This window comes from Hippocampus zosterae, chromosome 6 (genome assembly GCF_025434085.1).
Source record: "Hippocampus zosterae strain Florida chromosome 6, ASM2543408v3, whole genome shotgun sequence".
Classification (NCBI taxonomy): Eukaryota; Metazoa; Chordata; class Actinopteri; order Syngnathiformes; family Syngnathidae; genus Hippocampus; species Hippocampus zosterae.
The window spans coordinates 10991288-11010726 of NC_067456.1; the positions used below are offsets into that span (position 1 = coordinate 10991288).

Genomic DNA, 19439 nt, shown 5'->3' on the forward strand with positions numbered 1-19439 from the left:
TATGGTAGTTTTACAAGTTGGCCTACATTACAAATCTTTTTATATGTGAAGTGCAATAAAAAAATGTTTTTATTATCTTTTTCTGTATTATATTACAACTACAATGATATTTTTTTCACAAAAATTATGAAAATTTAACACTTTGTTGATATATTCCAATTTAAATCATTCAACTCAAAAACCATGACAGAGTAAAACAAAAATGTAATCAAAACGATTGTTATGAATTATTGTTACATATTATAGTTTTCTCAGATTACAACAAAATCTAAAAAAAAAGTCACTTATGAAAATTAGTGTATTACAACAAAGATTTTCTTCTCATAAAATGACAACAATTTCACAATAATCCTGACCTGACCTTAATACAATGTTGAGTTGTTTAGCTAACAAAATACAATTGTAAAAACATGAGTAAAAGCCTGACCTCACATTGCCACAAAGTCCGGCGTTTCGCTGCCAGTGGATGCTTCCAGCGAGTCATCCGACAACATCTCGATGCCGGTGTCCACCACGGAGTCCCGCGCCGGGTCTCTCAGCTTCCTGCGACGAAGCCCTACGGTGGCCCGCGACCCGTGGGGCGGAGGCGGACGGCGCTCACTGTAACCATGGCAACGGGCTATCGCACCTATCTGGTGCTCGGCGGGCGGCTTGGTGTTCTCGGCTGACGACGAGGATGAAGATGGGCTTTGCTGGCGGGAGAATCTTTTGGGGTCTTTCGACCCGTTCAGTTCCGGGGGAGTTTCCTCAGCGTGGGGGTTCTGGTCGGCGCACTGGGACTCTTTGAGCTGCTTCCTCAGCTTGCGGCTGCAGTGCTTGTAAAAGAACAATTCCTTCTCCAGGTTCTGCAGACGCTTCTTGATCGCCTCCTCTGCTTCTCCTGATGAAGTGCCCTCTAAAAGTGGGAGCAAATCCACACAAAAACAAAGTGTTAGATCTTAGTAGGGGTAGAAGAGAGGGTTTGACCCAATGTTGGTCATTTCAAAGACGAGTGGAGCCCGGCAGATCTATGAAAGGGAGAGCTGCACCGCTGTGGGTGTGGTCACAGCTTACTTGAATCAGGGCCAAATCAATCAAAGCGGCTCCTTTTTCTTTCCCTTTAAATGTACAGCGCTAGTCGCACCGTAGAGTCTCGACGTGGTGGACGTGAGCGCACATCACCCCGCCCCTGATCGTTTGTGTGACAACCCTTAAGCGACGCTGCCCAGTGGAATCATTTCAAAGATATAATCAAGTGGACCGCCGACATCACAGATTTGCATCTTCACGGGTATATATTTTTTTCAAATTGTAAAAATATTTTGTGGGGTGGGCGGTGCCCCTGCCTGCCCATGAAACCGGGATTCACCCACTGTAAAAATATCAAAACACAGAAGGTAGTAATGAGGTGCCCATTGAACATGCTGCTTTATGGAAGCGAATGTTATTTAACATTCAATAAATATTGAATCAATCACTCTCACTCTCAGAGGCTCAATTAGGGTTTATGATGGCCATGGGAGCTTTGAAGCAATTGTGAATATAATTGTGTGTGTGTGTGTGTGTGTGTGTGTGTGTGTGTGTGTGTGTTTTGACCTTTGAGTTTGCTGAGGAGGAAGCGGATGTTTCTGTGGTGTTCCTGCTGCTGCTGGGTGAGCCTGCGGTCGGCGTCCCAGGCCAAGTTGTGCACGGCGGCCTCCAGCTCCGCGCGGGCTTCCTCCTGCTCCGCACAGTAAATCTCCAGTTCCTCACAGTACAAACGCAAACAAGCTTGCGTTTGCCGAAGGTCAACCACCTGGTGAACCAAGTAAGAAAACACCAACTCATGATCAGGTTCACTTTTGACTGACACTGTCAACAGAAACATAAAAAAACAATCACAATAATAACATCATTTTGACCCTCTAATGTCGCTTTAAAAAGAAAAAAAGAAAGGGATACCAAAGGTAAATAAATAAGATGACCAAATGCATTAGGAGAGATCTACACATCTAAAAATGTAAAGAAAATAATAATAATAATAATAATAATAATAATAATGTAATAAAACATTTAATAAATATCTGAAATAATTCAATGCAAAAGTATATTTTAATGTATTCATCTGTTAACATCATATATAAGTTCAAATGAAGAAAAAGGTTTTGTCACGTTTTCGTTTTTTTTTTAATTACAAAATGGTATAAAAATGTGACCAGTGTAAAAATAAATTTAAAGAAATACTTGCAAGAAATGAAAGAAAATATTTAAATAATAGAATATAATAAAAATAAACTTTAAATAAAAATTTTAAATAATAAAATGTCGATATTTTAATTTGTTACCTTTGTAAACTACAAATGGAATAACGTTTAAAATATTGTTTCATCAAACATCTTGTCAATCAATGTTTAAAGTCCTTTTTTTTCAATACTGATGTTTTAAGGATAACAATGAAAGGAGTTTACATTTCAGGCATTTCAGGACAATTCTATAATAAATGTTAAATGTCACCTTTGATGACATCAATTAACATTGCATTTGTGATCTTTGAAAAGCAAGAGCAACGTTTTGCCTTTGTTCTGCTGTGAAATGATGTCTTGAATTGCGTGCGCTTACTTTGCTGAAATATTTGACAAGCAGCTCGGAAGCTTGGGATTGCGAGAGTGCCCTCAGCTTCTCTGTGACGTCGGATACGCGCGCACTGTTGCCTAGCGCCGAGCCCCGCACTTTCTCCTGCTTGTCCTGGATGGATCGCTGCTTGAAGTTCAGCTCTGCTTCCAAGACCTGCACAGCTTCTTCCAATTGCTCCTCCTTGACAACGATAAAAGCTGATGAACAAGTGTCCTTTGACAAATTTTTTTTTTTGGTGATGTCGACACAGCAAGGTAACAATGAGCAACGGGGGAATGTGTGATGGTAACCATAGAATAGCTGGCATGTATTGGAAAGGATCGTGACGAGCGCCGGAAATGGCTAACGAGCTGTGCCCTGATGTTAGTTTTGTTTGAAAGTCATAAACTTCCTTTTACACTTGTACGACAGTTAGGAAGGTTAAATGAGTGAAGTGTGACGATTACAACAGCCCAAGAGATGGCACGTAGGGCCATGTCTGACTGCTTACTGTCATCATAGCAAGCAGAAGCTAAATGTAATTAGCACATAGCTGAAGGCAAAAAGGCTAATACTAGCACGGAAATGACCAGAAAAAAAAAAATCTTCCCTCGACAGCCCACAAATGCAGAAGTTTGGACACCCCCGCCACGACCTCCATGCTGACCTCCAAAGTGAGGAGCGCGCTGTCCTTGAGCTGTGAATCTAGGCAGTCTCTCTTCTTTCTCAGCATCTCTTTCTCAATCTCCAGGTCCGTTGTGGACGCGGGCTTGGACCAACTTGCAATCTTCTCCTCCAATGTTTCCAAGCGCATTGACACGCGCAGCAGGTCCTGACTCAAAACCTGTCAATATAGCCAGGACATTGCAATGTATGACAACAAAATAAAACAGGGCTACGACAGTCAAACCTCGGTTTTCGAACGTCTCTGTTCTCGACCAAATCGGTTTTCGACCAGAAAATTTGAGATTTTTAGGCCTCGGATTATGACCAAAAACCGGTTTTCAATCAAACTGAGCAAACCCGAACACGCCACTTTACTCCTCTCTGCTTCCTTCCACGAGGAAGTGACGCTGTGTTGCATTCGTTGTGAGCAGACGATTTTGTTGTGATTTACGCAAATCTCACTTTTTTAATGTTATTTCTGCACAGCGTATTAGCTCCTAATCATGGGCTCATAAAATAGTTCCGGATTTCGAAAAAATCGCTTTTTAAAACAGCCTTCTGGAACGGATTATGGTCGAAAGCCGAGGTATGACTGTATTTGAGAAATGCAGAGGACCTGGCAAGACTGGTATCGACTAGACTACTAGCCGGAATCGAACCCTGGAACTCTGCATTATGAGTCCGACCACCACACTCAACCACCAAGCTTTACACATTAGATACAAGTTTGTAGAGTTTTCTGCAAAAAGAACTCGAGTCAACCTACCTGACTGGCGCGCAGTCTCTCTGTCTCTAGTGCGTCCTTGCGCCGCAGGCACGCATCCCTGCGCCGGCGCACCTCCTCGCTCTTGCTGAGTTCCTCATTCAGTTCCTGCTGAGTTGCTCTCCTCTGCAGCTCCAGCTCCTCGGCCTCATCCAGCCAACAAGGCTCAAGCGCCTGCAGCCACCACAGGGGAGCGTTAACTCAAAGGAAGACGGCGTGTATGCAAAATGGCTGCAATCTCATCATCTTACCATTTCCTTTGGCCACAGTTTGTTTCTGCTTTCGAGAACACTGACCACCTGCAAAACAAAAACGCACCATCTTCCATTAACATCATTGGTATCACTTATTTAAATGCATGCCTATGTATAAGTCAAGATACTATATGTATTGGGAAGTTCTACCATCTGTCCCCAATTTCCTTCAAAGATAGGTCTCTCTACAAAAAAGATGATTCAATACGTGCATGTGGAACGATTCAATTTTGTTTGCTTCCATACGAATTCACACTCACCTTGTCCGGCTCTGACTCTGCAGAGTTGTCGCTGCTCTCCGGGTTGGCCCGCCTGAGGCTTCTCTGCAGTTGCGCCCTCTGCAGATCCATGTGCTGCAGGCTGTGACGCAGCGCCAAGCGGTCCTGTCGGCTCTGCTCCGAAAGCCAGGCCAGATCGGCGTCTTCTCGATGGTTGCCCGCATCGCGTCGGACTGCCGCTAGCGTTTCTTTCTCTGTAAGGGCAGAATATGTCGCCGATTCCAAACCACCGTGCTGCAGCACATTCGTGTGTCGTGAAAGATCATCAGGTATGCCGCAGGAAATGATCCAATTTCATTTCATTGCTCTGGAAACGATTATTGATTTTTTTTTTTAGAGCAATAAATCCCCAGGGGATCAAGACACAAACCTGTCACGAATAGCAAAATGTTTCAAACTATCTAGATTCATCGTTAAAATCATAAAATAACCTATGATCCCAAAACACATTAGCTTGTAGCCGACGTGTGCACATTTTGAGCATGACGTCTCTGATCCACTGCTTAAGTGACACTTTGATCCTCTCCTCTTTCATCTCACGGTTTCAAACAACAAAGCGTGTGATGCAAAGGTGGTTAGGTCTGCACGACTGTCCGTGTTTTATGTTATGTATTCCATCCATTCATTCATTTTCCGAACCGCTTGATCCTCACTAGGTTCGTGGGGGGTGCGAGAGACCATCCCAGCTGTCTTCGGGCAGTAGGCGGGGGACACCCTGAACCGGCTGCCAGCCAATCGCAGGGCACACAGAGACAAACAACCATTCACACTCACAATCAGATCTAAGGATAATTTGGAGTGTTCAGTCAGCCTGCCATGCATGTTTTTGGAATGCGGGAGGAAACCGAGTACCCGGAGAAAACCTACGCAGGCCCGGGGAGAACATGCAAACACCACACAGGGAGGTCGGAGCTGGGATTGAACATGGTACCTCCGCACTGCGAGTTTAGCCGCACTCCCCACCGGACCGCCCTTACAAGATGATTGATTTCATAAAACTCGAGATGTACGCACCCGTTTTTTCCATCTCTTCGACGAGCTCCTCTTTTAAGCATATGCTTGCTGACAACATCTGGATCCTCCTCTGAATCAGGCCGGCTCTCTGCCTCGTGTCTTTCGTGCGACAGGCCTCAGCGGCTTGTCGTTTGGTCCCTGAGAAAGTAAGTACACATAAAAAGAATGTTATCGTTATGAGGAAAGACAATATTGTGAATTTTAGATTTTCAAAAGCAATGCAGTACAAGTGGCCTGCTGAGTCGTTTGATTTGGCGGTTGGTCCAGAGCGAAGCTTTTTTCTTTCAAGGATGATTTCTTTTGCCTGCTGGTCCAGCTGAAGAATGAAGAATTCAACATCACAAGATTAGACTGTGATGGGGGGAAAAGGGCTTGCCTTGCAAAAGTGCAGAATTTGAAGGAAATGGAAGAAGTCAGTTTTTGACAACCGCAGAATTAGAATGGTTCTGTCTAGACCCGGTGAAGTGACCAACCTATCCCACTCCAACATTTTATTTGATATTCTAAAACATATTTTTCAAATACTGTATCAGTCACTTTAACGTTGCGAAAGAAAAAACAAATCCTGAAGCCTGTTTCTGTAGACAGATGACAATCAACAGTAAAAGCTCATCTTTGCCGCCCACATGTTAAGCTACATTTGTCACCTACATCCGCTGAGAAAACAATCGGATCACTGTAGTATTACACAGTCCTCCATATTATAATTTAAATAGGATTTACCGGTAAATTTTAAAAAAACGGAAAAAAGCAGGAGGGGGACTTTTTGCCATTGTTGTTTTGTCTTCAAAGGTCATAACAATAGAGATATTATTGAGGCTTTAGCTTTAATGGAAATTAAGGGTACAGAAAAACCTAGGGTGCGGCTATCACTATCCCCTAACAACAACACTATTGAGATCCAATGGAGCATCCTTCAAAATGAGAAGCAATTTGACAAATGTTGAAGTATTTTCTTACCCGAGTCCACTAACAAAATTTTCCTTCTCTTGACCTTGTCCTGCTGCCGTTAGCCTCAGCACAGGACAGAAATCTTTCACCTCCTCCTGGCTCTGCAGACGGTGGTTGCTCATCTTAAAAGTTGCCATCAACCTCTCCAGTGATTCGGCAGGGAAACCGGGACCAATCTAACACATAAACATTCAATTATTATTAAATCGTTGATCCGTTTTAGACAGTTGTATTATTTCAAATTCCATTCTTTGCTATTTGAAAATTGGTCAAACAATGTTTGTAAACATCCGGTGACATGGGCTAATGCTAACGCTAACGTGCCACCCCACCTTATTGATCAGCGTGTGTCCGCAGCTGGGTCGTATCAAACTGGCACTGTGTGGTCTGTGGTGAGCCCTGCAAGAGGTCGCTGGGGTTTTACCCCGCATGGCCATCAGGTCGCAGCGAAGGCGGTCAATGAGAATCTGCTGGTCCACCAGTCGCTCCGCCTTGACAACACTCAGGTTACTCGACATCAAGTGTCAGTGCTAGTCGAGGATAATACGCACCTCGCGGGCGGTCTCACCTGTGTCTTCTCTTCACAAAAGGTCTGCAGGAGGACGTTTTGCTTCCGTAAGAGTTCCTGCACTTCGTTTTGCACTTGTTTCAGTTTGGCATCTTTTTGTGCCATGCGTTGGGCTTCCATCTCCAGAGACTCCTGAAAGAAAAGGATTGCTTTACTCAATGGTTTTGCATGTTTAGATGATGCTTGTTATGCAATTCATCTTTATCGGTTAAATTGGATGACTTCGATGGTTGGTTTCTTGGGTGCTCTGGTTACTTGGTTGGGTATTATAGTTAAATGGTTGGCTTTTTGTTGGATGTTATGATTAGTTGATTGGATGGTTGCTATGGTTGGATGATTTTTGTGGTTGGGTGCTTTGAGTATTTTGTTTCATGCTATGGTTAATTAGGGTTGGTTGTTCGTTGGTTGAATGTTGATTGGTTGGTATGGTTATTGGGCTGAAAAGACTGCTACGGCTGGATGTTAATGTCGGTTGGTTATATGGATACTTTCATTGGCTGTTTGATTGGTTGGTTGCTGGGATATTGCATTTGGGGGAGGTGGCGGCACTCACCAGATTCAACAAATGAAGCTATAGTGAAAAAAAATGTGTTGCAAATGCTCTCCTTTTTGTTAAAAGGATGATGACCACGAGAGGACTGGTGTGCAAAATTATCTGCAGTGGTATTTTCCTCACCTGACACTTCTTGAGGTCCTGTCTGAGCTGTACGATGGTGACCAAATGGGGTGAGTCTCTCTCATCGGACCAGCTGAGATCATCACTGCCACGTGATTGGCGGGCAGTCTTCGCCCTCTTCTGCCATTCGTGCACTCTGCGTTTCAAAGCGTCGTTTTGAGAGTCTGGTCCGCAGACCTCGGTGAGGAGATCTGCTGCCTGCTGCACCAGCGATGAGTAGGGAGATGCTTCTCTTTGGCGAACTTCCTGTTCTGGCGTAGAAGGACTCCCTGACTGCCTGAGTGGCTGGATGTCGTTGTTCGGCGGGTCTTCAGAAGTCAGCATGGTGGTACACGTCTCCTCAGAGTCTTGTTCGGGAGTTGCCAACTCGGCATGGTGGCGAATGCGGCGAGACTTGGAAGCAAACTTGAGCACGCTTAAGCTCTCGGCAAAGCTGTGGTGAGACGGGCTTACGCACGCCACCATGAGGGTGCAGGCATTACCCCCCAGTGAGTCCCGTAGGAGCCGAGTAATTTTAGCGTGGCGATACGGAACGTAGGCAGTCCGCTGTCGCCCGGGATGGGAGAGGGCCCGTATGACGTTTCCCAACGCCAAGAGGCCCGTGTTGATGTGCACCGACTCTTCAAAGCGGACACCTGTGTTACCCGTCTTACCCACGCGCTCTGAGCCGGCCAAGTCCACCACGCAAAACTTGGAGAGGCGCTCGGGCCTGTCGGGCCCGGCGGAGGTTCGCTGGCGGAGCCACAGCGTGAGGACGGTGTGCGAGCGGCTCGAGTGCTCGTTCATACGGGTAGCACCCGTTTGGCGCAAAGCATTGCCCACTTCCAAGACATTGAGGAGCTCCTCACAGGAGGAGACTGCGACTTCCTTGGCACCCACAACCACTATGCGGGCGCACACACAAGCACACACATACACACACACACATTCATTAATTCCCAAACTGTTTAGGCACTGCTGTTTTGGTCAGGAACAGATGGGCTCAGATGTTAAATCTGCAAAATTCAAGTTGGTTGATTTATTTCAAAAAGTCATGCATTGATTTTTTTTTAATCATGGATGCTTGCAGACACAGAGTAAAGCAGAACATTTAAAACTCATGAATAAGTGAAGAAAAAACTGTTTTAGAAAAGTCATGCAAAAATGATAGATTTAACGGTGTTTTTTTTGGGGGGGGGCATATAAGGACAGTAAGCTCGAAAAATATTTTAGAGAAAAAAATCCTGAATATTTTTAAGTGCAAAAAGCATTTTTAAGGGAAAAAGTCAGATTCTCTTTTTTAAGAAACATATTTCATGCTTCAGTTTTGTTGTTTTTGAAAGAAAAAAATAATCTGCCAGAATTAAAAAAAAAAAAAATTCCATAGAAAACTGCCACACGCCATTGCTACGTTTAAATTTGAAAAAAGTTAATTATTTTCAAGAGAATAATAATAATACATTTTATTTATAAGCGCCTTTCAAGACACCCAAGGACACTTTACAATAGCAAAAAACATAAAACAGTACGGGTTGAGCAGCGGCAGCCAAAACGCGCCAGCATTCACTCAAGAGAAACACTAATTTCAAGTTAAATTGTATATTTTGGACAAAAGAACTAGATGAGTCTCATTTTCAAGAAAAAGTCAAATAGCTGAGAAAAAAATGAATATTCGAGAGTTGTAAGTTCAAAATATTTCAAAGTCACTCGTTTGAAAAAATACTTACTATATATGTATTTTACACACGCATACATACATATGTATGTAAAATATTCTTGTCCTAACAAATGTTAGATAATAAATACTCAAGAGGTATTCTTGAGAAAGTCATATTTTTAAGGTTTGAAAAAAGACCTCCCTGCATTTACGAGAAAACACATGCGATTATATTTCATGTAGAACAAAAAAATTGAGTCATGTTCTTTTGAAAAATCATGGGAAAAAAAGGAACACACCTTCATATGAGACCATTTCCACAAAAAAGTCAACGTTTTCATCTCACCTGTGTTTCCTCTAAAGTCATCTCTGATCTGGAGGTCTTTGTGGGAGGTGCTGAGCTCTAGCAGGTCACGCAGCTCCTCCTTGTACAGCTCCAAATACGACACCCGCATGGTGATTTCCCCGCCGTCACACTGTTTCCTCTTGTCGAGCAGCGAGAACACATCCTTGGCCAAGCATGAGATAATACCTCCTTCGGCATCTGTAAAATGGTCATACTTTGCGATGAACCGAGTGTAGGCAATTTATTTCACTTTCGCACATTCTTACTGCGATTTTCGTATTTGAATGACTTCAGTTTGGTTTGCATCATTTAGATCTCACTTGTTTGCAGAGGTTGAGGTACCTCGTGCTTCTTTACAAGGTGTCAAGAAAAGCTCCGCCCATGCAGATATACTTTGAACTTTTGATTCTGTGATCAACACCGTGTGTAGGATTAGGATGGCTCTGTTTCTCACCCATTTTGTTCCCATCCAGCGTGTAGGTCTTCCCGGATCCGGTCTGGCCGTAGCAGAAGACCGTGGCGTTGATTCCTTCCAGCAGGCATCTGGTCAGTGGCCGCACGCATGACTCGTACACCTCACCTTGGCTGGCGGTCGGTCCGAAGGCGTGGTCGAAGGAAAATAGCTGGTCGGAGCCGAGGATAACCTGCGGGGCGCCCGGGACCACACGCAGACATTCCTGGTGTGCGTGCAGGAGCTCCCTGGGTAGGAGGGGACGCAACCGAACCGCCACGCGAATGCGAACCTCGGTCATGACGTAACGTTGATGGAACCGACCGAGTTTTAATGATTAAACATATTTGTTGTACGAAAGCAAACCCCCTACATAAAGTCCCGTTCTAGTTGTGCGCCCCTTTTAAGACATTAAAGTGAGCCTGACAGGACCACAAAGGCAAAAAAAGACTGAACACTGACAAAAGCAACAAGCGTCATGAACACGTTCTCAACTCAATTTGATTTTGCGGTTTTCTTTTCATCCTCTAGTCCGTCTCGACAGCACGTCGAATTTGTTATTTTTACTTGTTTGTAATCTCCTCAGGAGAGTTGATCGCTAGATCGTTAGTGTTGACATTTGAGCGTCCGTTGAAGCTGCTCGGTAGCCATGGAAACCGCCGCTGGAGTCGAGGAACGTGCATCAAGAGTCACCTCGATCCAAAGCCTTGAATACATTTGAAAATCAACAGCGCCCTCATATGGAACTCCCAAAACTTGCACCCATCCTTCAACGATAGACCAACGCCTTAATCCGAGCTCGTCGGCTCTTTCCACGAGCCTTCTAAATGCTTATTTCGTTTTTTATTTAGCTGTTCTTAATTTCGTATTTTGCAAAGATCTTGTGACACAAACAAATGTTAACTTAATTCGGATAAAAAAAGAAATGTTCAAAATTAAAACAGGGGTCCTCACACGTGTTCCTTGAGGGCTGGTTTCCTGGATTTTTTCCCCACCCCTCCCTGCTGCAACGCACCTGATTCAAGGTCAGGTAACAAGCACGATTCTAGTCATTTGGATCAGGTGTGTTGACAGGACAGGTGGTAAACATTCAGGAAACCGGCTCGCGAGAAACAGGATTGACGACCCCGAAATAACGGATAAGCGGTTCGAATAATGGATGCTAGGGAGCCAAAAAATTGTTTTGAAAACGTTCAATAAAAAGTCTATACAGTATGTAGAAAATGTTGCTTAACACAGAAATATTTCAAACCAAAAGTGCAAGTTCCCCATACATATCTAAGGATCGTATGCTCCTGTGCCTTTCTGAGATTATTCGTCTGTTGATGACACACTGATACGTAACTTCCTGTTATAATATACAAGTCTGTAATGGCGAGGTACTATTGATCAATTGTTAGCTGCCATCTTGGTTTCATGATTTCAAAATGTGAGCAGCACGTTGAAGAGTATGAGTTCTATGATAATTGAACCATAAAAATCTGTTTGTCCATTCAACTGCAATGACATGCAAAGAAAATATGGGTTAATTTTGCACTTTGAAAGACCCATGTATGAGAAATATGAAATAATTAACAATTAATCTAGTTCAATTGTTAGCGAGTATTGTTTGGGTTTTTTTTTTTTTTGCTTTCTCGTGGAATGCCTAAAGGTGTTGTGCAAACATTGACTGCTATTTCAAATTGTTCAGAATTTCCTGAACCCTGCCAAATGCCTCAGTTCCAGTTGAAGAAAAACAGCCCAACGCATGATGCTGCCACCGCCATGCTTCACCGTAGGCACAAGTAGGGCGTTCCTGTTTGTGATTAACGGTGTTGCATTAACGTCAAACATACCGCTTGTCATTATAGCCCAAAAGTACAACACTGGTTTCATCAAACGGTAACACATCATCCCTTGTGGGCCAATGATACCAATTTGAAAAAAAAAGTTCAATTGATTTGTATCTAGTTATAGCTCACATTAATAGTGGGGAAAAGTTTAGAAATGATTTATCTTGATGTCATTCTTTTATATCACAAAAACCTAGCATTTGAACAGGGGTGTGTTAACTTTCTGGAGCCCCTGTATGACTGACAGGGCTATTAAAATAATGTACGGTACATAAAGGCAGTTGGCTTGGTTCCCCGACACTGGCGGCGTCGATCATATCAATAGTAAACACAACGCGTGTGGTGTATGGGAATGTGAGCCATCTCTCGGTGGTGCTGCTTGGCGTACGGCCACAAGTAGAAGTCGATGAGCACCGAGTTGATGCCACTGCTCTCTGCGCCCTGTTCCCGCGCCAGCTCATCCAGGCGGGCCTTAATGCGCTCCACTGCCCAAATGGAGCACGCCCGAATCTCCACCTCCCTGCGGTCACCTGAATGCAACAGCTTGCCTAAAGGCAGAAATATGGATATTGGATGCCGGTGGAGAATGCAGGTGAACCGAACGTCGTCACACATACCACCCTTGAGCGTCCGCATCAGAGCGTCCGAGTATCGCAACGCGCCCAGGAAGACGAGGGCCTGTGGAACCCGGTAGTCAGCGAACATGGTTAGCCAGTCCATGTTGACGATGTCTGTCGCGCCCCTGGCTGCCGCCATGGCCCAGAAATCGGCCACCAGGATCTGAGCCCTCTTGTACAATGAGATCCTCCTCCCCTTAAATGGAGAATAAGTCATTCTGATGACAACAATGTTTCCTCACGGCCAGGAACGTTAAATGAATTGATTCAAATTCACCCCCGCAAAATAAATAATGCTCTGCAAAAGAATCAGTTGTATTTATCATCATATTACAATACCAGGGCTGCCCCAGTGGATTAGCGCGTCGACCTCACAGTGCAGAGGTACCGGGTTCAATTCCAGCACCGCCCTCCCTGTGTGGAGTTTGCATGTTCTCCCCCGGCGTGCGTGGGTTTTCTCTGGGTACTCCTCCCACATTCCAAAAACATGCGTGGCAGGCTGATTGAGCACTCTAAATTGTCCCTAGGTGTGAGTGTGATGCAGTATTTTAACATTGGTCATGACCGTCTGTGTCTTATGTGTTGTGTTGTATTATTTTGTGATTGTTATCATGACTTCAAGATGGCGCCGCAAGAGTGGCTGCCTTTACAGCAGCTTCTGTGCTTTTTGTTCTTCTACTTTATTCCTTTCATAACTTTGCTGCTGTAAATTGGGAATTTCTCCCTTGTGAGACGAATACACATTTTCTTATTCTTGTAGTGGTTGTTTTTTTTATTCTACTTTGTTGAGAACCACTGATTGAATCAACTGTGGAATACGGCTGTAATGTACCAGATAAGAGTAAAAAGTGAAGCTACAATATGAGAACTTATGCTCTGCTGTACTTTCTTTGTTCATTGTCACACTTTTGCTCTTTGCCATCACCATTTCTCTTTTGTGATGGGATCATAAAAACAACAACAAAGCAACACGTGTGGATTTCATCCTTGAAGGCTTGCAGATTTGCTGACCTCGCAAATTGTAATGATGTTTTCAAGTGTGCCTTTTGTCTGACCTTGGTCAAAGAGATTTTTTGTCGAAGCTTGAACTACAGCTATATTTTCACTTAGTCATGATGTGGAATTTTCAGGGTAAAGATTCATTTAATCCACTTTGGAATAAGGCTTTAACAAAATATTGAATAAGTGAAGAGACAACATGGAACCCTTTGACAGACTGTCTTAACCACCTTTGGTAAATTTCCAGAGTCACACACACACAACACAAACAACCCAAAGAAAAAACACGACATAAATAAAAGTCTGAATCTGCTACTGTCTTGCATGATGCGGATTGTTTATGCAGGATAGCCTTTACAGAAAAGCTTTTTGATCAAATGATTTTTTCTTTAAAATTCAACAAAAATCATTTTCATTCCCTAATCACGTGTAGAATTTTGGAGAGGGACAATTAATTTAATCCATTTTAAAATGCCTCTGTAGCATGTCAAAATGCAGAAAAAGTCCTGCAAATATATATTTATATCATTATATAATTCCTATTCTGTATTAGGTTAACGTGCTATTTTTCCTTTTTTGACATCATCTTGTGTGGTCACATCGCAAAGAAAAAGAAGCCACGAAAAAAGCCTGAGAGAATGCACAACCCATTTGTGAACGCTTATCTCTTCTGATGTCACTCATGATGATGATGAAGAAAAGTAAATAAATGAATCTACTCTAGAAAATATGATGTTTAAAAAAATGTTCACTCTGTCATGATGCTTGGAATTTTAAAGGGGGAAATGAATGTGATCCATTTTGGAACACAGCTATTGATACAACATCATGTGGCCAGCAGATGGGGCGCTCACATTACAGTTTCTTCACTTGAGCACGCTCAACGATCAGCTCGTTCATCATCCCCATGCACCCTTGCATTGAAGACAGTGTTGGCCTCATTAGGGTCACGGATGAACTGGAATCTATCCCGCATGACTTTCGGAAAGGGACAAGGTACACCCAGGACTGCTCACCAGGGCATATCATTCAATGATTCTCAAAGTTTGGTCGAGTTCCTTTGTATTTAGCATTTAAATAAATTCATTTCCCTTGAATCTCTCAAAGCTTGTTTATTTTAAGAAATGTAATGGGAAAAGATGGAGTAGCGGGAGGATACCAATATGAGCACTGGTAGAACATGCAAACCAGAACCCAGACCCTCAGAATTGTGATATAGACGTGCTGATCACTACTCCATTTTTAAAACAAACAAACAAACAAAAAAAAAATCACACCTGGTAAACAGCTTCATCTCGATAGGATGGAATCTTCTCCACGATGAGCTCCACCATCTTGCGGGCGTCGTTCTCGGCCCGGCTGATGAAACTCTGGAAGCTTCCACCATGTTGCAACAGCACACGTCCGCCTTCAGTCAGCACCTTGAAAGACAGACTCGGCATGTAAATGAGCTTGGGCGTGCTTGTTTACGCCAACCTGTTAATCAGATTGAAACATCAGTCTCATTTCAACATAGCTTACCTCTGTAATGGTGGAAGAGACACATTTTGCATGGAGTTGGTTATACTTCACAGCCTAACGGTGATGCCGTATCATTGTAATTGAGCTAATTTTTAAAAAAAAACGTTGTAATTGAGCTCATTTAAAAAAAAAAAGAAAAGGCAATGCTCTGCTTACGTAATGCTATTATGCATCCCTATAATTAGGATTTATGTAGCAGAGTAGCATTAGCACCAAGGAAAACCTTACCCATTTTTTTTTAAACAACACATCGAAAGGTGACATCAGGGTGATGATAAATAACAATGTCGCTAATCGATCAAAGTACTTACTAATTAGATCGCTCGCATGTCATCCCACTCACTACAGGAATCCTATGAAATGCGATGATGTACTCATCTGTACGCGAGTGATTTCCTATGATGTCATTCCGGCTCGGCGACATCGCCTGAGTCACAAATACATCGCCAGTTGTTGTGAAAGGTGAATGTAGACGGGTATGTTGTTGTTATTTTTATTTTTTTGTTTAGGGGCAGGGCTTACAGTCATCGACTTCTTTTTACAATTAAAAAATGTCAGGGTATACTATTCAGCTTTGCATTACATCTTTGCTATAATTCACAAAGCTAAGACAATTTTATTGTTGACGCCGCAAGATTAACCCTTTTCTGCACCCCGTAACCTGATAACATGACAAACTGTCCACTGTAATAACCGCTGTCCCCTGAAAGGGTTCATTCGTTTTTATATTTGTATTCCAGTGAAGAATGAAAAAAATGTCACTTTCCTGTTTTGTCAAGGATGGTAATGGGTTAACCCTGGAACAGACTTCTCATTATTTCCTGTGAGACTCTTGTTCTTTTTGTTAAATCTTATCAATTACATCAATTAGAAGTCGATTCAAATCTTGTCAATAAAGGTTTCGTGATGGGTGCTGATCGGAAGAGACTTCTGTTCCGTTATTTATTTTTTTTTAATGCGTTTTTCTTAGAATTTCCATTGTGTATTGTACACTGTTGAAGAAGTTGAAATGTTAACATCAAGATGATCATTTTCGAACCTGATGGCGCTCCTGAAGCATGGGCATGGGCGTTTCATTGTCAGATCGAAGGATGTGAGCCAGCTCCTCCACGGAGATCTGGGAGAAGAACTTGGGGTCGGTAATGGGCACCCCTGAGCAAGCAAGAGAGGCAAGACACTCGGGTGTGAAGTTCCAGCAACAACAACAGCTGTCATTTCTGTCAAATAGCTCAAGCATCACTTTATAGGATTCACAGGGAGCAGTGTTCCATATGAGATGTCATTTATTAATATCCGGAGTCTAATTGCAAATGATGCAGACGACATTACAAGCAATTCCCCAAGCGGTCGAAGTTCAAGTTAAGGGCGCTTTCTCGGTAATTGGACGTGATACAAGCACAGCATGTGGACTAAAAGAGTTTGCATATTGTGAGGTAGGCTTTAGTAATGAAATAATTTTATAGATGAGTTCTAATATTTATAATGTGCAGATTTGTATAGCAGCTTCTGTCGTTCAAAGTTATTTTCAACATCATTGTCATTTTTTTTCTAAAAGCAAAGGGGGGAAATACAAATGGATTCAAATCATAAGTCAGAACAAAATAAAATAGCTTTTGTTTGAAGGGTATAGCCCTATTATGAAGTGTTTCTTCATGTATCAAAAAAGGTGGTCAAATAAACACGCTATCCCACCTTCCTCCATGGCTCTGGTGATGGCGGCACACAAGGTCATGTAGCCCGTGTGCGTGGTCCCGCGGAAGGTCACTTCGCACTGGCGTGTGTCGTCATTGGGCCAGAAAGAGAAGTTCATAGTGTCAACCACGAACACCCAATTGAAGGCCTGCAGGGTATGAACGATACAATAAGCCAAATACTAGTATACTAGTATGCAATACTATTTCGAGGAGGCAAGTTTCCATCAGCATTGTGCGCGCTGACGAGACCGAGGCAGCAACAAATGGCATTTCGGCACCCACACAAAAAGTGAAAATCACCAGGTGCAACATCAAATCCTGGCCTTAAAACACAATAGAAATCAACATGCACTATATCAATACAAAGGAAAATGTTCAATAGTTTTTATAGTGAGTCAAAGTGTAAAAATACAATAAATTTGTTTGTTCGAAAAGAAAGCAACAAAAATAAAGGCGTACCCTACTTTTGTTTGTTCTATACGGAAGAGGATTAGGGTTCTATGTGTTCACTTGTTAGCAGGTTACTTTTTTTTGGGGGGGGGGGTTCATGGAGAATGACATTTGGAACAGGATTGACTCTCCCACCTGGTCTTCTGGGCCACGGGGGGCTACTTGTATTTTGACTCAAACAGCAAAAAGAAAATATTAATTTATTTGACAAAAAGGGGGAAAAACATGAGACATGCCTCCAAGGGCACGTGGTTGTGCTCTACACCTGTTCAATTTGAATTTTAGAGTTAAAAGGTCACATTAATGTTACAGCACTAGATGTAATCTGTGATGTTGACTCCCCTGGTCAGAGGTGGGTGCAGGGGCCAGGGGGTTGGCCATCTTCCAACCACTGGCGCTCAGTTCATCACTACCCCGCAGAGTGTAGAGCATCTGTGCCACCTTCCTCACGCCTTCTTCCTCCACAAACACATCCTGACTCTGCTCTGCTACAAACTGACCTGACTCTCGAGGGAACAGGAGAGGCTCCATAGATGCTGTGAGAAACAGATCATGCAAAAATGTTTTTGTCTTCTTGTGTCAGGAACAGTAAAACAAGATGATCAGTGACCTACACATGTTACTCACAAGGACCCTTAAGATGTATGCTAACATGTTAATGTAATTATGTCCACCTTTCTAAGAAGGATTTGTCACTTAATCTAGCAACAATTTTGGGGGATCCAAAGCAGTCATAAATCACGTGACAGCGCTTCATTTGCTGCGGTTTTAAAACTACAGTGCTAGCGGTTATTAACGATAGGTGTTATGACATAACTAATTTGTTTGTTGTTCAGTAAATCTTACCAATCAAATTTGGACTGATGACTGTCACCGACTCGTACTTAAACTTCCTGTTTGAAAAGATTCCGGCCAATCATAACTCCGTAATCGACTCTTAGCCAATCACAGAGCAGTCAGCAGACGCAAACGGAAGTAGCGTCGTTTCCGTTGCGAATTGACAGCGGGTTGTAATTACCTTTGGAAGGTCCTTAAAGTTGACCAATGATTGACGTTGATTTTGAATTCAGGTTCACCAGAATCATTTTACAAAATAAAGTAGGGAAACGACGGGGGACAAAAATGATTGTACCCCTAAGAAAATTAACAAACTGTTAAGGGCATATGAAAATTAAGTGTCCACAGCACAAATTAACAGTTCATAATCAGTCAATTTAAAGATCAAGCATGAAGTAATTTTAGAAAATCCCAAACAAAATATTTTATATTAAACAAAGCATGAAAAATAATCTCTATTTTGTAAATTTGAAAAAGTAATCGTATTCCCTAAGTGAGTTCCTGACAGCGCCAAACCCAGATGTGCCACGTCACTTCAAGACAACAATGGCAGGGCTCACTACAGAAAGTGTACAAAGGCAGTCAAGAAATAAATTCAAAAAGTGACGTTTCAAATGTATCTGAGGATAATCGCGTGTTTGAAGTGTTGTGAGGTTATTGGCAAGATGTATATTGGATCATTGGTCTCAGTTCATTGGTCTTGCAACAGGATTACCCAAAGCGAACAAGTAATCACGAGTATCACCAAGAACAGCTGAGGGGCGAACAGGGCCTTCCAACCAAAGACAATTGAAACAGTTGGTTCATGACAGAGTGTTGGGGGGGGGGGGGTCTCCACAGGTGCATTCGTCTCAAAATAAATTATAAAGAGTGTGTCACTAAACGTTTATTTATGAGCAGGCCTGTTTTAATTTTAATTTTAAACGTGTATCGACTGAACCCCAAATTCAAAGAAATGTCTAATTGAGGAATTTTCTGTAAATTTACATTTTTACATCCGTGCTGTATGTTGCACATACTGCACAGTTGGCAATAAAGTTGTACTTATTTTTTTTTTCAGTTTCAAGTGAAACTGAAAAAAAAAAAAAACAATGGTCCTATTTCAGTGACCATTGTTTTTCTTTTATGAACTGAGCACCAAACAATTTTGTTATACGCAGTACCTTTAGGAGACCCAGCAAATCAATCCGATTCACCGCCCCACCAATTTTGACAGTTGGGTGCAGCATTTAATTATTTCAAGCAAACGTGAAGGGAAAAAATGGGGGGGAACGACCTACGGATTCAGATTGATTTAAAAACCAGCAATACTAAA

The 19439-nt window shown here is 42.6% G+C and overlaps 2 protein-coding genes across 3 annotated transcripts; both read right to left on the reverse strand.

Annotated features, from left to right (window-relative positions):
* Positions 1–286: 286 nt before the first annotated feature.
* LOC127602471 (kinesin-like protein KIF27) lies at positions 287–12004 on the reverse strand. Its single transcript, XM_052068605.1, has 15 exons — positions 10178–12004; positions 9724–9921; positions 7742–8625; positions 7066–7197; positions 6830–6988; positions 6507–6673; positions 5774–5862; positions 5547–5684; positions 4515–4726; positions 4252–4299; positions 4004–4174; positions 3239–3415; positions 2578–2772; positions 1576–1774; positions 287–895 (listed from the first exon to the last, which is right to left on the reverse strand). The coding sequence occupies exons 1-15, from the start codon at positions 10473–10475 to the stop codon at positions 429–431; spliced, it is 3534 nt and encodes a 1177-aa protein (XP_051924565.1). The 5' UTR covers positions 10476–12004; the 3' UTR covers positions 287–428.
* A 145-nt stretch (positions 12005–12149) lies between these two features.
* Positions 12150–18193, reverse strand: qng1 (Q-nucleotide N-glycosylase 1). 2 transcript variants are annotated; one of them, XM_052068650.1, is made up of 7 exons: positions 18134–18193; positions 17629–17823; positions 16836–16982; positions 16183–16295; positions 14900–15043; positions 12624–12819; positions 12150–12554 (listed from the first exon to the last, which is right to left on the reverse strand). In XM_052068650.1, the coding sequence occupies exons 2-7, from the start codon at positions 17816–17818 to the stop codon at positions 12325–12327; spliced, it is 1020 nt and encodes a 339-aa protein (XP_051924610.1). In that variant the 5' UTR covers positions 17819–17823; positions 18134–18193; the 3' UTR covers positions 12150–12324. The 2 variants fall into 2 exon arrangements, with proteins under 2 accessions (XP_051924610.1, XP_051924611.1); XM_052068651.1 differs by lacking the exon at positions 18134–18193 and having other exon boundaries at positions 16836–16983; positions 17423–17772.
* Positions 18194–19439: the final 1246 nt, after the last annotated feature.

Excerpts from the sequence above, each read along its gene's own strand:
- LOC127602471 (XM_052068605.1), bottom strand. The coding sequence starts at position 10,475 with ATGACCGAGGTTCGCATTCGCGTGGCGGTTCGGTTGCGTCCCCTCCTA. Across the intron at positions 4,727-5,546 it reads CGAAGAGATGGAAAAAACGG|AGAAAGAAACGCTAGCGGCA; the intron begins GTGCGTACATCT and ends CTGCCCTTACAG. Across the intron at positions 896-1,575 it reads CCTCCTCAGCAAACTCAAAG|AGGGCACTTCATCAGGAGAA; the intron begins GTCAAAACACAC and ends TCCCACTTTTAG.
- qng1 (XM_052068650.1), bottom strand. The coding sequence starts at position 17,818 with ATGGAGCCTCTCCTGTTCCCTCGAGAGTCAGGTCAGTTTGTAGCAGAG. Across the intron at positions 16,296-16,835 it reads CACCAGAGCCATGGAGGAAG|GGGTGCCCATTACCGACCCC; the intron begins GTGGGATAGCGT and ends TTGCTTGCTCAG. Across the intron at positions 12,820-14,899 it reads GAGATGAAGCTGTTTACCAG|GGGAGGAGGATCTCATTGTA; the intron begins GTGTGATTTTTT and ends TCTCCATTTAAG.